The 16,344-nt window shown below is 49.8% G+C and overlaps 1 protein-coding gene across 3 annotated transcripts in view; it reads left to right on the top strand.

The window, feature by feature from the left end:
* Positions 1-16,344, top strand: part of coro7 (coronin 7) — a 148,039-nt gene that overhangs the window by 7,239 nt on the left and 124,456 nt on the right. For all 3 annotated transcript variants that reach the window (XM_061223924.1, XM_061223922.1, XM_061223921.1), the window contains exons 3-7: positions 279-359; positions 1,146-1,216; positions 4,068-4,251; positions 5,046-5,122; positions 13,287-13,337. In XM_061223924.1, the coding sequence (XP_061079908.1) occupies positions 279-359; positions 1,146-1,216; positions 4,068-4,251; positions 5,046-5,122; positions 13,287-13,337 (464 nt within the window). The remainder of the gene's footprint in view (positions 1-278; positions 360-1,145; positions 1,217-4,067; positions 4,252-5,045; positions 5,123-13,286; positions 13,338-16,344) is intronic.

Raw genomic sequence — 16,344 nt, 5'->3', positions numbered from 1 at the left:
GTGCTGTTAAAGAGCGCGGTCGTCGCTGCGCTGATAGTGTGTTTGTTTACCTGCGTGAACACGTGTGAGCAGACGGCTCCTTCTGGGCGCCATCAGTATCGTGCTATCTCTGTGTACCGTAGATGCAGTACACTTCAGCTCTCGCTGTGTGTGTGTGTGTGTGTGTGTGTGTGTGTGTGTGTGTGTGTGTGTGTGTGTGTGTGTGTGTGTGTGTGTGTGTGTGTGTGTGTGTGTGTGTGTGTGTGTGTGTGTGTGTAATTTTACACTGTGTCCTGCAGGTGGTGGGATTCTGGGTTTGGCTTCACTGGAGCCAGGATCTCATGGCGAGTGGACCGTATCGCACATACCCTGTCACGGTGGTAAGAGACGAGGCGTCTGTTGTTCGTCTGCTTGTCTGTCTGTCTCCGTCTAACTGTTTGTCCGTCTGTCTCCCTTCCTAACCTATTTTACTTTACAAATGTGCTCACTTCCAATCTGAAGAGTTTGACTCTTTTTCCATTTTGTGCCCGTCATTGAAAGGAATGTCTAACATTAGTGGCATGAATAGCAGTGCTTACTTAATCAGGTCCAGAATGTTCTAGTTTAGTCGCATTAGCAAATACAGTAGTTGCTAATGGATGTTTGCTCTCAGCAGGCAGCATTAGCTGGGGGTTAGGGTTAGGGTGTTATGAGCAGGGGGGGCTTTTTTGGGAGCCTTAATCACTCTGGGGGCCTGTCCCATCTCCATTTATTCCCCTGATCCATCCATCCATCTCTTTTTGTGCTCTCCCTTCTTCACTCCTTCATCTGTCTCTCCGCTCTGTGATACCCCCCTTGCCTCCCACCTGCACTAGAATTCCTCTTCACTTGTTTAAATGATTCTTTTTGAAGTGGAATTAAAACTGCTTGGACTGTCCAACGTTTGATGTCTGTTTTGGTCCTTCATCGTTGAAGTTGTACATTAAAAATAAAAAGAGCTGGACTCTCAGCTTGTTTCCATCACAGAAACACTTTTTCTCTGTCTCTCTCTCTGTCTCTCTCTCTGTCTCTCTCTCTCTGTCTCTCTCTCTCTGTCTCTGTCTCTGTCTGTCTCTCACTCACTCACTCTGTCTCTCTCACCCTCTTTAACCTCATCCTCTCTCTCTCTCTCTCTCTCTCTCTTTCAGACCAGGTGACAGATTTTGACTTCTCCCCATTCGACGACAGCCTGTTGGCCACCTGCTCTGCGGATGAGACGGTGGGTCCCGGTCTGGCTGCGCTCTCTGTGTCTCTGTCCCCCATCACGCTTGTCCTGTCCTCTTCTGGCTCCACCTTTTATGTTGAACTGGATGGTTGAATGACGTCAGCGCTGTTCACAGTGAAGGGGGAGGCATGAACAGTGTTGTGGTTTGAGGGTGTTTCTTGCTGCAATTCCTCTCGGGACCGTTAGAAGTCCAAAATGACCTATTGTACCTTTAATTAAACCTTGTTTGACGGACACATCGCATACGGCCGGGTGGGGTGCGGTGGTGCTAGCTCGCTAGTTCCGCTATCATACCGCACAGGCATAAGCCGCAGGTTGCTAAATGAACATTTAAATGAGGCCGTTGGATAATGGCGGGAGGTGGTTATGCTGGAGCGGACTGCGGCTCCCTTTATTATATTTCTGAAGCGGAACTGCAGCGTTTTCCCTCCTGCTCTCGGAAAGTGTACCTCCTGAAGCTTCGCTGTTTGAGGCGGGCGACGTGCTCTGAATACCGATCGCCGTGACGCCCTGCCCCCCGTAAAAACGGAGCGGTGGAGTTATTAGGGAATGGGTGAAGTGTGTAATCCTCTGCGTTAGCCGGTACAGGTGCAGCAGGGAGAGTCTGGGTAAAATGGCTGCCGGGCTGTGATTGGCTTCGGGCTCAGGAGACTGACTGTAGGAGAGTGTGTGCAGACATGGATGAGAGGCCCGCGGTCGCTGGGGGATCTAGAGTGTGCTCCCTTTCTACTGCAGCCTCATTGTGCGAGTGGGAGTTTGTGTGCAAGTGTGTGAGTTTGTGTGTGTGCGTTCATGGCGTACAGACACAGGCTTTGTGTTTGTGCCTGCGTGCCTGTGTGTGAGTTTGTGTGTGCGTGTGTGCGTGTGTGCGTGTGTGCGTGTGTGCGTGTGTGCGTGTGTGCGTGTGTGCGTGCGTGCGTGCGTGCGTGCGTGCGTGCGTGCGTGCGTGTGTGTGTGCGTGTCCTTCCACTCACACGCAGGCTTACACCCACTAACTCGCTCACCGTCTCGCTCTCAAAATGTCTCTCCCACACATATTCATTCTTTCTTTACATGAACTGACACACACATGCACATGCGCCTGGACTCACAAGCTCAACTGCTCCTGAAAACGATAGGCTGCCAGTCTCTCTCTGTCACACACACACACACACACACACACACATACACACACAGACACACACAGACACAGACACACATAGACACAGACACACACACACACTCACAGCCCAGTATTATCTTGCAAGGCCCCTTGCTTTAGATCACAGTGAAATAAACATTTATATCTTCCCTGTTAGACTGTCCCATTCCTGCTAGACATTTACAGCAGGAGTGGGACCATAAAAAGGATAGATCGGCAAGGAAGGATTGAGCAGAGAGGGAGGGAGTTCTTTTTTTATTTTTTATTTACATTTTACATGTTATTTAGCAGATGCTTTTATACAAAAACAGTGCATCTGAAGGTTATACAACAAACAACCGCACATGTCAGATAAGGTACAATTCATATATAATTGCTTGTAAGGCTATGACCATATGTCCAGTACACAAGGTAGATAGGTCAAGTCTGTAACTTCCATACCAAGACAACTACAACTTGAGGAACTACAATACTGAGACAAATACAAATTTAAAAGTCCTAGAATAAGGTTTGAAATACAAGGGGCTAAAGATACGGTTCGGGGGGAGGATTGGAGAAGTGAGGAAGAAGGGATCGGAGGAGGAGGGCGACAGGCGGAGGGGATGTAGAGAGACACTGCTGCCTATCGCCCCGGGCTCACTGCGCTGTGGCGGCTTCACGCTGCTGTTTCCCGCTCGGTCACAGACAGAGTAAGTGACAGCGAAGAGCCACTAATCATGCAACCCAGCGAGGCGTGCTTTCACTTCCCAGCGAAACTAACGGGAACAGCAGGGTCCAATGTCTGTCACAGGAGGGACCGCTTCAAACACACTGATGTGCGAGCTCCCTTAAGCCCTTCAACTGTGTCTGAGACTGACAATGTAGTTTTATAACACTGACTCTTTTTAGTTCGGACAATGGAGTTCTAGAACACTGAAACTTTTTAATTCTGACAATTAATTGAGTTCTAGAACACTGAAACTTTTTAATCTGACAGCTGAGTTCTAGGAGACACTTTAATGCTGACAATGGAGTTCTAGAACACTGACACTTTTTAATTCTGACAATGGAGTTCTAGAACATTGACACTTTTTAATTCTAAAATGTTGTTGCATCAGTATTAGAATATTTAGTTCAGAATATTATAATCACACATTTGTGAACTTACAGCTTGAATCAGTGGTCTAAAACTCACTGCCATGGAGGACCATGTGCACTGTATGCTGGTTTTTATTCAATCCTTGGATCCTGATTACATAATTAGTTCAACTATTTGTAGAATTTGGGCTGTGGGTTTAACATAAATAACAACTGTTGCTTCTGTGCTGTGCTTTAATGCAGTTTAATGGCTGAATGAGTAGAATCAATTAAGGCAGCATTAAATGGTTGGAATGAAACCCTGCATACACACGGCCCTCCATGGCTGGTGTGTATGCAGGTCACACAGGAGAGGAAGTGAACTCTACTCAATCTGTGGTGTGATGTAATCAAATCTGACTGGCATTTGCTGTTGTGTCTGCTGGAGAAACTGCTCTTGGTCTATCCGGGCTCTCTTGTATATTCTCCACAAATACTTTGGCACCAAATGTTTTCCTATGTTTAGAATTGGATGTGATGTAATTTCTTTTATTATTAGTGTGATATTTGAAATCTCTCTCTCCCCCTCCTTCCCTCTCCACCCCCCCTCTCTCCCTCCCTCCCTCCCTCCCTCTCTCTCTCTCTCAGGTGAAGCTGTGGCATGTTCAGGCTCCAGAGGAGGAGCAGCCCAGCTCAGCGGAGGTGACCCTGACCCCGGGGGAGGGGCGTTTGGAGACCGTGCTCTTCAACCCCGCCTCCTCCGGCCTCCTGGCCCTGGGCTCCTCCCACAGGGCCCAGGTGTGGGACAGCAGCCGTGACGCCCCCCTGGCAGGTGAGAGTGTGTGAGAGTGTGTGAGAGTGTGTGAGAGTGTGTGAGAGTGTGTGAGAGAGTGTGAGAGAGAGTGTGAGAGAGAGTGTGAGAGAGAGTGAGAGAGAGTGAGAGAGAGTGTGAGAGTGTGAGAGAGAGTGTGAGAGAGAGTGTGAGAGAGAGTGTGAGAGAGAGTGTGAGAGAGAGTGTGAGAGAGAGTGTGTGAGAGAGTGTGTGAGAGAGTGTGTGAGAGTGTGTGTGAGTGTGAGAGAGATCACACCTTTCTTAAAGGTGATATTTTACATTTATGGTGCATTGACTTCAGGTGTTTGAGGAACAGCTTGTTACTGGTGAGGTCACTGGTTCCAATCCCAGGTTGATGTGTTTTGACCTGTATTGAGATGTGTTGACCTGTATTGAGGTGTGTTGAAGTGTACTGACCTATGTTGACCTGTGATGAGCTGGTGTTTGTTTGGATTCAAATACCTTTCTATGCTTTATTGAGCTTGTCTGGTATATTTGAACCTATGAAATTCTCGGAAAAAGTGGAAACCACACCTTCTGGTCCTCTTGGTCGGCTCAATTGCACTAGGCAAGATCAATTGAGCACAGACAAGTGTTTGAATCCAAATAAATTACAGAATTGACCCCAGTCTGTGTGTATAAACATGTATTGAATTGTGTTGGCTGGTGTTGACCAGTATCTGTATACTGTAGATGTTCATAGACCTGTGTTTGCTGGTGTGCGCTGACCTGTATAGACCGGTTCTGACCTGTATCGACCGGTTCTGACCTGTTTTGTCATGCTGTCTCCCCAGCTCTGGAGCAGCACCCAGACCAGCTGCAGGGTCTGACCTGGAAGCAAGATGGCTCCCTGCTGGCCACCACCTGCAAGGTGAGTCCCGCTTGCTCTGAGGGCCACCATCACACGGGCCCTGCCATCACGCGGGCCCCGGCACATCACACGGGCCCCGTTTCTCTCTGAATGCTGCCGGCTAAAGCACTGAGAATGTTCCGGTTATTCCTGGTGCATAACTCTTACATTGTTACAGTACATTCGGTGAGCAGATCAGCAGATTCGGTTATCCACAGTGACCTGTAATGGTGGAGGAAGTGTGTTCACCCTGTTTAATATGCGCAGTGCTGCCTGACCTGGCTGGCTCACAACATTCACAGACCGGAGAGAAAAGGTGAAATATCTCTCAAGCGCCAGTGCAGCGTGACATTTTTATTGTCTCCAGAGGTAAATCTGTCCTGGACTCTGTGTTCCCTGAATCTGTGTTGCTGAATCATCTTTTTAAAGGTGTTAACACAGTTCTGTAGTTCTATCGCATGTAGTTCTTTTTGATGTGGGAAGCTGTGTCACTTCCTCCAATGGTCTCAGGCTGTATGCATTATGGGAAATGGTTCCAACCAAAAAAATGATTGAATGAAACGAACAGAAAATATAACAATGATCAGGTCGTCGATACTTGCATATCTTCTGGAGGCTGAATGTTGGTGTGCCAGTTGCTAGGAAGTTATGCAAAGTGTATTTATTCACATAAAACCATGATCTGTGATTGCCCCCGATGCCAGCTATTGTAAAACTGACAGGTCGTCAGAAGCTTCTGTAAATATTTTAAATATCCTTCATTGCACACAAAAAAATGTCTGAGCCAATAACAATCATTCACTAAGACTGAAGTATTAAAAAACCCCAGAAAGTGAATTATAATCTGGTTTGCATTTATCTAGCACTTTTATCCAAAGCGCTTTACAATCGATACCTCTCATTCGCCCATGTACACCCTGACTCACCAATGGCGATAGGTTGCCATACAAGGTACTAATCAGCTTGTCGGGAGCAATTGGGGGTTAGGTGTCTTGCTCAGGGACACTTTGACACACTCAGGCTGGGGGGGGGATTTGCCAGATGACTGCTCTTACCTCCTGAGCCCCAATAATCCTATGTTTTTAAATAAATGCAGAAAGCGTATTGGGCCTGTACTGTTGGGCACTCATTCTCCAACCCCCATGTGTTAATTATACTTGATGTCAACACTGGTTACCTAAGACAGGAGGGGGCAGTTGCCAAATGGCCTTCTGTGCAAACACATTTTCAGAGCCTGCAGGTATGTGGACTGTGGGGGGAGGTACTGTGCTGGGAACCCTTCGTGACTTCATTCGCTGCTGAAATGTTTCGGGCTGAATTTTGGCTGAAATGACAGACCAATCCTGCTGCATGCGGGGCCTTCGAAGCGGCAATCTATTCAGGAATACCGTCATTCTCTGGTCGCGAGTGACCAAGAAGTCCGTCTCTGAGGAAGTTGTTGTTGCGAAATTCGCCACTAGATGTCGCTAAAGTCACAGCTAAATCTCCATCTGCGCACCGCAGTCTCTGGTGGCTGTGCTGGGGTTCATTAAAGCGTGTGTTTATGTGAGGGTAATTTGCTTTATGGGTCAGTAGGGATGACACTATTAAAATAAACTGTGGAGTACATGCATTTAGTGCCATGTCAAGCTGAAACCATCGCCGGTTCGCGGCGTCTCGGAAACCCACCTGGAAAAACCAGCGTTCTTCTCTGCGGGATTGAAATTGATTTCTTAAGCAGTCGCTTCTGAACATCACGGGTTCAGGTGAAATGTCCTTTCTTCTCATATTTAAAAACCCTGCTACATCATCTTGTTTGAAATAGTGGTGCTGTAAATCGACACGTCGTCAGTGCTCTTTGACCCCTGACCTTGTGCGAGCCACACTCCCAACTCCCAGGGAATGTTCCCTTTCATCTGCCGGTTCACCGTCGCCTCCTTCCCGACTCGGCCCTGGGAATGACCGCCTCCTCCGGCCGGAGAGAAGGGAAGGAGAAAGAAAGTAAAAGATTGAAAGACCCGAGCCTCACCTGTCCCAGGAGGCCCGTGCGGAGGCCCCCTGAACGGGTGATTTAGCGGCCGACGAGAGGGAGGCTGACCTGGGCTCCGAGGTATGCGCTCAGCCCCTCCTGCCCTCCTCTGGAGGAAATGAAAAGCAATTAATCAGGAAATGGTCACAGCGCTGGGAGGCGTTCCCGCTCGGCTCATACTGCGGGGGAGTATGCTGCACACGGGAGGCCCTTTTATGGCTGGAGGTGGAATTGTTTTATGAACAGTTTATTAGAGAAGTTATATCTGAATGTTTAACATTTCTGACGTACATTTTGTCCTACGGCTTTTTTCCCCTGCCTGTTTTTCTTTTTCTTTTTCTTTTTTTTTTTCTTCCTACTTTGGATGTTCGTGTGTGCATGTGTCTGCGTGCATATGTGTGCTTCTCTTATTTATTGTGGCTGGCATTCTTGTGTATCGAATGAAATGGTGTGGATGAAACCAGCTCATACGTACACAAACATGATCAAACCTGCTCATACCTGGTCTGACCTGTTCATATCTTCTCTGACCTGCTCTGACCTGTTCATATCTGTTCATATCTGCTCATACCAGCTCTGACCTGTTCATGCCTGCTCATACCTGCTCTAACCTGTTCATATCTGTTCATACCTGCTCATACCAGCTCTGACCTGTTCATACCTGCTCATACCAGCTCTGACCTGTTCATACCTGCTCATACCTACTCTAACATGTTCATATATGCTCATACGTGCTCTGACCTGTTCATACCTGCTCATACCAGCTCTGACCTGTTAATACCTGCTCATACCTGCTCTAACCTGTTCATACCTGCTCATACCAGCTCTGACCTGTTCATACCTGCTCATACCTGCTCTAACCTGTTCATACCTGCTCATACCTGCTCTAACCTGTTCATACCTGCTCATACCAGCTCTGACCTGTTCATACCCGCATAAACCTGCTCAGACCTGCTCACACTGTGCCCGACCCAAGCCTCTCATGGCCATAATCCGTAAGGGGGCTAATAGCGGCTAGCGCTCTAATTGTTTTGGTTTAGACCACCCGCAGAGCGGCAGGAAAAGGCGCAGGAAGTGGCGACGGTCCCGCTGGCCCCCGGGGGACACTTCCTGCACGCGCGCGCCCGGAACAAAGGCCTCCGCGGCGGCGGTTAACCGCCTCGTTTGTCAGCCGGCGCTGCGTGAGGTTTCACTCAGGCTCTTCCGAGGAAGAGCGGGAGGTTTCGGGAACGCGGAGGGGACAGGTTCCCGCCCCGCGCGCCCCTCTGTGCGCAGACTGTTCCCCGCCGCGCGCCCGTCAAGCGCAGACTGTCCTCGCTCGCGTGCAGCAACGTCAGGAAGCACGCGAGACCGTAAAACTGTAACAATGAGGGGTAATCTCCAGCAGTATGATGATGGTAATAATAACTATTATAATTTTGATAATGATAATGTATCGTGGCAGGAGATAAGGTGGTTAAATGACTCTTTAAGGGAGAAGGAGGAGGAAAAAATGAAGGGATGGAGGAGAGGAAAATGGAAGGAAATGTGACTCTGAGATGGCAGTCAGACTCTCTCTCTCTCTCTCTCTCTCTCCCGCTCTCTCTCTCTCCCGCTCTCTCCGCCAGCTTTGTGTAATTCAAGCTAATGGTTTTCAATCTCACAAATCCGCCTTATTAAGGCAAACGAGCGCTGCCAACATGTGTGTTCAATTGTGGCCGCGCTCTCCCTCATCCCTCAAATGCTGGGGTGGGGGGAAGAGGGGGGGGGGGGAGCACAGCCTTCACCAACTTGCACACCAGTCTGGACCGACCTTATCGCGACGCGCAGACTCAAAGATTGATGGCGAAAAACTGCAGATTTAAAAAAGCGTGGCCACGTGGCCGGACAGACAGGGAATGAGAGTCTGCTTTGGAAGACTCCATATCGAGCACTTGATTTACACGGGTGCAGTTTTTGTTTTGGGTGGGGGGGGGGGTTGGCACCCAAACTTCGGTATTTTAAGTCTTCGGAGGGAGCCGGATCTTTAATAAAGGATCCCCCCCCCCCCCCGTTGCTAATGCTAAACAAATGCTCTTTCCTCACCGACTTGCTCTGAGGGCCTCTTAAGAGTGTGAGAAAGGTGTGCGTCTGTTAGCGTTTAGCGACCCTGCACGACTCTGCAGCTGGGCCCACGGGATCTTAACTCTCTCAACCTGACGCTGGTGAAGAGCTTCAGCAGGCGGCTGACAACACGAGGGACTGTCCGCTGCAAAGAGGGGGCATTGTCTGTCATTGTCTGTCAATCACAGCTGATTGGCAGGTGTTGTGGCCTGTGGGGGTGGCGTCTTTAGCCCTTCCCAGCAGTTTATTTTCCACGGCCGGGAAACGGAACAAACATCTGAGTGGAGAAAGGGCGGCCTGGGGCGGCCATTATCAGCCTCCTGAAAACGAGCTGCGGTTTCATCACCGTGATTAAACGGCTGTGTACGTGTGTGTGTGTGTGTACGTGTGTGTGTGTGTGTGTGTGTGTGTGTGTGCGTGTGTACGTGTGTGAGAGGAGGCTGTGCTGAAATATAAGCAAACATATGTAGATGTAGTGTAAGTCTTGAGAGGTTAGAGGTCAGGATGGCCTCAGCAGAGGGGCACACTGGGATTTCTGCAGTCTCCAGGTCTGTTATTCTGTGCTGTGATTGGTTCCTGTGGAGAGAGGAGTCCGTGGGAAGTGCCCACAGTGAAAATATGAATTCTGGGACTCTGATTGGTTCACTGCGGTGGGAGGTGCAGTGGGATTGGCTTGCTCTGTATGTAGGCTTTGTCTTTCCTGCCCGTTGGTTGTTTTCACGCTGGCGTGGGTTCGGGTCAGGCTGGGCTGGATTCGTAGCCCCAGGGCTGGTGGGATATGTGAGTGGGCCCCTCCGATTCCCAGCTCTACTGTCCTGACCAACTGCTCCCCCAGTGTGTCCGTGTGTGTGTGTGTGTGTGTGTGTGTGTGTGTGTGTGTGTGTGTGTGTGTGTGTGTGTGTGTGTGTGTGCACACGTTCTTGTGTGTGCATGTGTGTGTGTGCGCGTTTGTGTGTGTGTGTATGTATGCACATTTGTTTGTGTGTGTGTGCGTGTACGTGCGTGTGTGAGTGTGTGTGTGTTCATGTTCGTTCATGTGTGTGTGTGTGTGTGTGTGTGTGTGTGTGCGCACATTCGTTCGTGTGTGTGTGTGTGTGTGCATGTTTGTTCTTGTGTGTGTGTGTGTATGTGTGTGAGAGTGCGCACATTCGTTCGTGTCTGTGTGTGTGTGCATGTTTGTTCTTGTGTGTATGTGTGTGAGAGTGCGCACATTCGTTTGTGTGTGTGTGTGTGTGTGTGTGTGTGTGTACGCATGTTGACCTCGGACAGAGCTGATCACTACCGGTGTCTATTACCTCCCAGCCTCCTGTCTCCCCACAATCACTGGCAATTTAAGCCCTGATTGGATCTGATAATTTTTTCCACATGTTCATGGAGGGGTCAAAGGTCAACACCAGGGCGCCAGCCTCTTCTGTGACTACAGAGTTTGCCAGAAAAGACAACCGATCACCCTAGCTTTTTAAAAATTTTTTATATATACATCTTAAATATATATTTTTAAACATAAATGCCCACTGGATTTGATATGAGACTTCACTGAAACATTCAGCCTGTATTTTCAGAGGTGGAGTGTAACGCACACACGTATAATTTACATATATATTTTGTTAAGTATACGGTGCGGGTGGATTCAGCCGGTTCAGCGGTATTCTGGGACCCAGGGCTATATTCAGCCCGGCCGTCCCCCTCAGACGTACGGGCAGCGGTAGGTTTCGGTCTCTCACCGCCACTTAGCAGCCGTCGCTGGGCCGCGGTTCGCCGGCCTCAGTCTGGCGGGAATTCACGTCGGCGCACGAGCCGCTGGACCGCGCGGAGCCGTGCGCACGACGCGCCCGCGTGACCTCGCCCGGGGTTGAGCGCACAACGACGACAGGGAAGAAAAGGGGATTTCGGGAGCGCGGGAGAGCGGGCCGGGATCTCCACGGGGGGCGGAGGAGAGGAGCTTCGGCGGAGCGGCGTGTTTTTTCCGCCTTCTCCTCCGCGCGAGCGTTCGATTCGGTCTGGGAGGGGCGGGGGGGGAACATCGTTTATTAATTTGTGGATAAATGGCTGAGCGTCCCCACGTGTGCGCAGCATGGCCGACGCAGAGGGCGGAGAAAAAAAAAACTTCAGAAAGACTGGGAGAAGGAGAAATGAAAGCCTAAAGCTGTGCTCACTCGTGTATTTGGCGCTTGCCCTGCTCTCCGGGGTCGCTTCGGGGACAGGAGGCGCACATGCGGGATATTAACGAGCCGCAGAGTCTGAGCGCGATCGGGAGCGCTAGCGCGCGGCCGCGCGCCGGTCGAACGCGCCGCTTCAAACGCGGCGGCAGGAAGCGCAGGAAATGTGAGGCGCCGATGAGCAGGGACGGCTAACCGCTCTCGGAGCGACGGAGCGGCGGCCCCGGAGCGCCATTCCTGAGGGGCGCGGCCGTCCCTCTCCCAAAAAGCGAGGAAGCGCAGGGCCCGCTTGCGGGTTTGTCTGTTTTTCGGGACGCGACCGCAGCTGGACCGCGACCAAACCAGAACCCGGCGAAGCGGCAGTTTGGGGAAAGGCAGCCCGGCTCCGTGGGCTCGTCCCCCTTCGCCCCGGCCTGGTTTGCTCGGCGGCTTTAGGGCTGAGCTCTGACAGGTGGAGCCGTCTCCTCTCAGGGCCCCCCCCGGGTTCCCCGGGGACGTGCCGGACCTGTGATCTGCACCTGCTCCTGTGATGGACGCTCCGTGTAGGAGCCACATGAAGGGGGCTCTTTGTGTGAGGGACGGGCACTCCGGCTCTGAGGCGCTTTTCAGGGCTTGTGCTCCATCAGTCCACACCTTTCCCTCCTGAAGAACACGCAGCCACAGACGTGCGTGTGTAATACTGTGTGAAACGTCTCACCGTGCCAACAGAAATAGAAATAGGAGAAACATGAACGTGACAGATGTATTTCCTCCTCTAAATTTGTTTGTGTTTCGGCACTTAGCAGCCGCTTCTGATCAGAGGGGCTTCCTCAGGTAATATTTCTTCTCTGAGGCGTATTTACATGCATCCTCCCCGGCCCTTGGCCGAACGTCTCTGCTCCGCAACCCTGGGGCGAGTGCCTGTCCTCTTCCTCTGTGGTTGTCCCTCTGAATCAGGATGCCTGTCTGTACTGCCCACTAGTGGTGGAAGAAACTTCCTACGGTGATGAGGACAGCAGAGTCATTAGTTGTATCCCAAGAGTAAAAATATATAAAGTAATTATCCTCCTTTCCTCGTCTCCTTCTGCTATCTGGAAGAATAGGGGGGATGAAAATTTGGGAGTTTTGGGACGCACCCATTGTTCATTTTTAGATGTGGACTAAAAGTCCACATTTGGGACGCCCCCTAAAAGTCTGTATATCTGCTTTAATTCATGATTTTCTTCTCAGGGCCTGTTATGTGTGTATTCTGCTTGTATTTAGGGCTTGTATTCTGGTTCTTTATTGGTCAGGTCTGGCACTTGTGCTCATATTAATTGGGTGAAAGCACTTCTTTTACTGTGGATAAAAGCATCTGCTGGATGAATGTAACATAATCTTCTGCTCCATTACCTGAACTGACTGCTGAAGAGACCAGGAACGTAGGTGCCCCACACACTCCATCTGCTTTTAAGAGCCTTTTAAAACCCCACACTATTATTTATTACTTGCTTTCACTTCCGTGCAATTAGCATGAATTATGTATTTTAGCATTTCTTTAAATTATCTCTTGACTTTCAAAAGAAATCTTTTTTTTCTTCTTTTTTTTGACTGGACTGGTTATTCTTTTTGTGTGTTCTTTGTTTTCTTTAAATTCCTTCCATTTTATTGTTATTTTTTGGTTGAGATGGAAAGCTCTTTGCACACCCCCCAGACAAAAAGCGCTTTATAAATAAAGCTTATTATAATATTGTTATTCGAAACACACCGCTTCTGGGACTGTGGGTGGTCCTTCGGCAATCTTTATTTATCCAGGACATTTCATAGGCCTACACTTTTGCAATAAAAAGGAGACAATAAAACGCTTAAAATAAAGCTTGGCATTCTTTTATTTGTTATTTTACATTTTTTAATCTTTTATTTAATTCGACCAGGACTCGTTTAACTCGTTCTTTTCTCTCTCTCTCTCACTCGACAGGACAAAAAGCTGAGAGTGTTTGACCCCAGAGCCCAGCTGACACCTGTGCAGGTAAACGTCCTTCTCCTGTTTCTCTCCAACACCACACAGGTGCGCAAAACAAAGCAGGGGAGCGGATTAACTCATAAACAGTTACATGGAAACATGACGAGAAGCAACAAAGGTCTTTGGTGTTTCGCTGCGGAAAAAGAGATGAAAGTGTTGCGCAACCCTTTGCATTTTGTTTTTCGTCGAGGGTTCTCCGGTAACGAGCTGCCGACGTTTACTCCTGTGAAATGGTAAATGTTTGGAATTTATATAGCGCCTTTATCCAAAGCGCTGTACAATTGATGCTTCTCATTCACCCATTCATACACACACTCACACACCAACGGCGATTGGCTGCCATGCAAGGCACCGACCAGCTCGTCAGGAGCATTTGGGGGTTCGGTGTCTTGCTCAGGGACACTTCGACACAGCCCGGGGCGGGGGATCAAACCGGCAACCCTCCGACTGCCAGACGACCGCTCTTACTGCCTGAGCTATGTCGCTTTGTGCCCTGGTGGGGCCTGGTGCTGTGTCCTAGCCAGATGATGAGATGTTCACTGTTCCACCTGGCTGTCCAGTCAACGCTACGCAGCGGTTATGAGGTTGTCCGTGACATGACACAATTCTAGAAGTACGCAGCACTGAGAAAAAGTGACCGTTTTTTTTTCTGATGGGAATACAGAATTTTTTTTCGGACGGCATTTGTCCACAGGGTCGTGCGACGAGGTATAAATCAGGCATAAACACTCGACGCGCAAATGCCGTGAAGCGAGAGGGATGATTGAGGAGGCCGTCCCCCTCTAACGATGTCTGTCCGCTCTGGAGTTGACCTCGGGGCGAATTATGTCCCACAACTCCACGCAGCGGAGCTGGGAGCTGAGGGCAATGGGGAGCGCCGTGTTGGGTGAGCTCTGCTGGTCAGCTGTGGGATTCTCAGAGAGTTTGTGCGGGGGCAGGGGCGGGGGGTCGTGCTTTCGGGAGCGTCCTGCGTCATCCCTGCCTGGGGGTCAGCGTTCCCATGGTGGGGGTCAGCACCCCTCCCTGTCCAGACAGCCCTCTCAGACAGAGTCCTCTGCAGGGCTCCTCCGTGTCCCCGCTGCGGTCCTACTGACCGGCGAGGACCGCTTCCCTGTCTCCTTCTCTGTTGTTGATTTGGAGTGACCAGTGTAATCCGGGGGCCATCTATTCTCCGGGGGAGGTCACCTGTCAGACTGGCACCCCCGCCCCGTCTCCCTCATCCCGTCCTGGCCCTGGCCCTGGCCCTGGTCTGGTCTGGTCTGCTGCACCCCTGACTAATTATGTTGGTGTGTCTTATGATGGGTCCAGTGACCACGGTCTCGTGTGACTGTGTCCTCTTGTGATGTCATGGTCTATGTGAGGCCCACCGGGGTGTGGGAACCATGGCATCGAACGGTACGAGCAGTCTTCTTTAACCAGGGGGGATCCGTTGAGAATGTCTATTGCAAGGATGCCCTGGGAGAAATGCCAGAGAGAACCGTTGCAGGTTTGGTGAGACGGAGGGGTTTTGGGTGAAGGGCCTTGCTCCAAGACCCAACAGCAGGATTTTTCATCCAGGCCATTTCATCCCTCTAGATCAGGGGTGTCGAACTCCAGTCCTGGAGGGCCGCAGTGTCTGCTGGCTTTTGGTGCGTTTCAGCACATACATTTCAAAGTCTTTCATTGGCTAAAGAGTCCACACACCTTGTTCTCAAGGCCTTAATTGGCCTCTGATTGAAAGGAAGCCACAAATGCCTGCAGACACTGCGGCCCTCCAGGACTGGAGTTTGACACCCCTGCTCTAGATCATCAGTATGTGATGCCCTTTCAACATCCCTATATGCTAACCAGGGGCTCTAATATGCAACTCTACAGTCACCAGTCAAACAACCTACCACTAGCCTACCCTGCCAAGCCCGCTTGTTTTTCCCCCATCTTAGCTGTTTGCACTGAGCCTTGTCATAAGTGTGCTGTCACAGCCAACGGGAGCCATATAAATTATAATGGCTGGGGCTGGAGTTAGGGGGTTGGCATTGAGTCGTTTTATATGGAACTGTATCCTCAGAATTTTCAACCGGGGGCGGTACCTTCACCCATCTACTTACAAAAATGAACGAACAAGAGTATTTTTTAACAGTTCTGAATTGACGGCTCTGCCGGCTTTTATGTTTTCGTATAAATAACCTCGGATATCAAACATTTTTACCAGCACGCAGGTGTCCGTATGCAGACAGATGCTGACCCCTGTTTTCGGGCCTACATCAGTAACCTTCTGATAGTTTTATTGCCCCGGGTGTTGTATGGCGGTTTGGGAATTAGGCTCATAACCGGGGGGCTACCGTCGTGCCTATGAGTGAGGTACTTAACCCAGACTACTTCTTTAAATACACAGCAATACAACTTAAATCTGTGTCGAAATCTCAGCCTTGCCAGAGTAACTCTCCCTGGATTAAAGCGTCTGCTTCTTGTCACACTTTAAATGTCATTATTGCTGTGTTTAGCTCAGCTGTCCTCATGCAACAAGCATTTAAAAAAGAAAACAAAGCAGACCCGACCAGACCAAACAATGAACTTCTGACCTCGCAGTGCATCTGGCATCACTCCGCCCACTCGGCTGATTATCATGCAGCTTTTGTCTTGAACTTGACTGTGATTGGATGACTCCGTGCTTGGCCCGTCCTCATTGGCCATCTCTGACAGGAAGTGGTTTGTCACACGATCACCTCTGGCACTAATTTGTCTGTGTGACTCAGGGAGGAGAGAGTGTGGGCGAACATTAAATAATGCGACCGTCCCGTTTTGATCAAATTCAGTTCAATTCTTGGTTCTCGTCAGTGAGCAAAATGTTTGCAGATGGCATTCCGTTAATATTACAGCTCCACATAGCAGGACAAAGCAGGATTTCATTGAAAGTTGGTTTTAAATCAGAATATTTTGTCAGCTGTGGTTTTTTAATGAAAATAATACAATACAGTACTATGAGTGCAAAGATTATTTTAACCTGCCTGTGGCTACTGGTTTGAACGAAGCCCTG

Source organism: Conger conger, chromosome 16 (genome assembly GCF_963514075.1).
Source record: "Conger conger chromosome 16, fConCon1.1, whole genome shotgun sequence".
NCBI lineage: Eukaryota > Metazoa > Chordata > Actinopteri > Anguilliformes > Congridae > Conger > Conger conger.
Note: the sequence above shows the minus strand (reverse complement) of the source record. Positions and strands in the feature narration are given on the sequence as shown.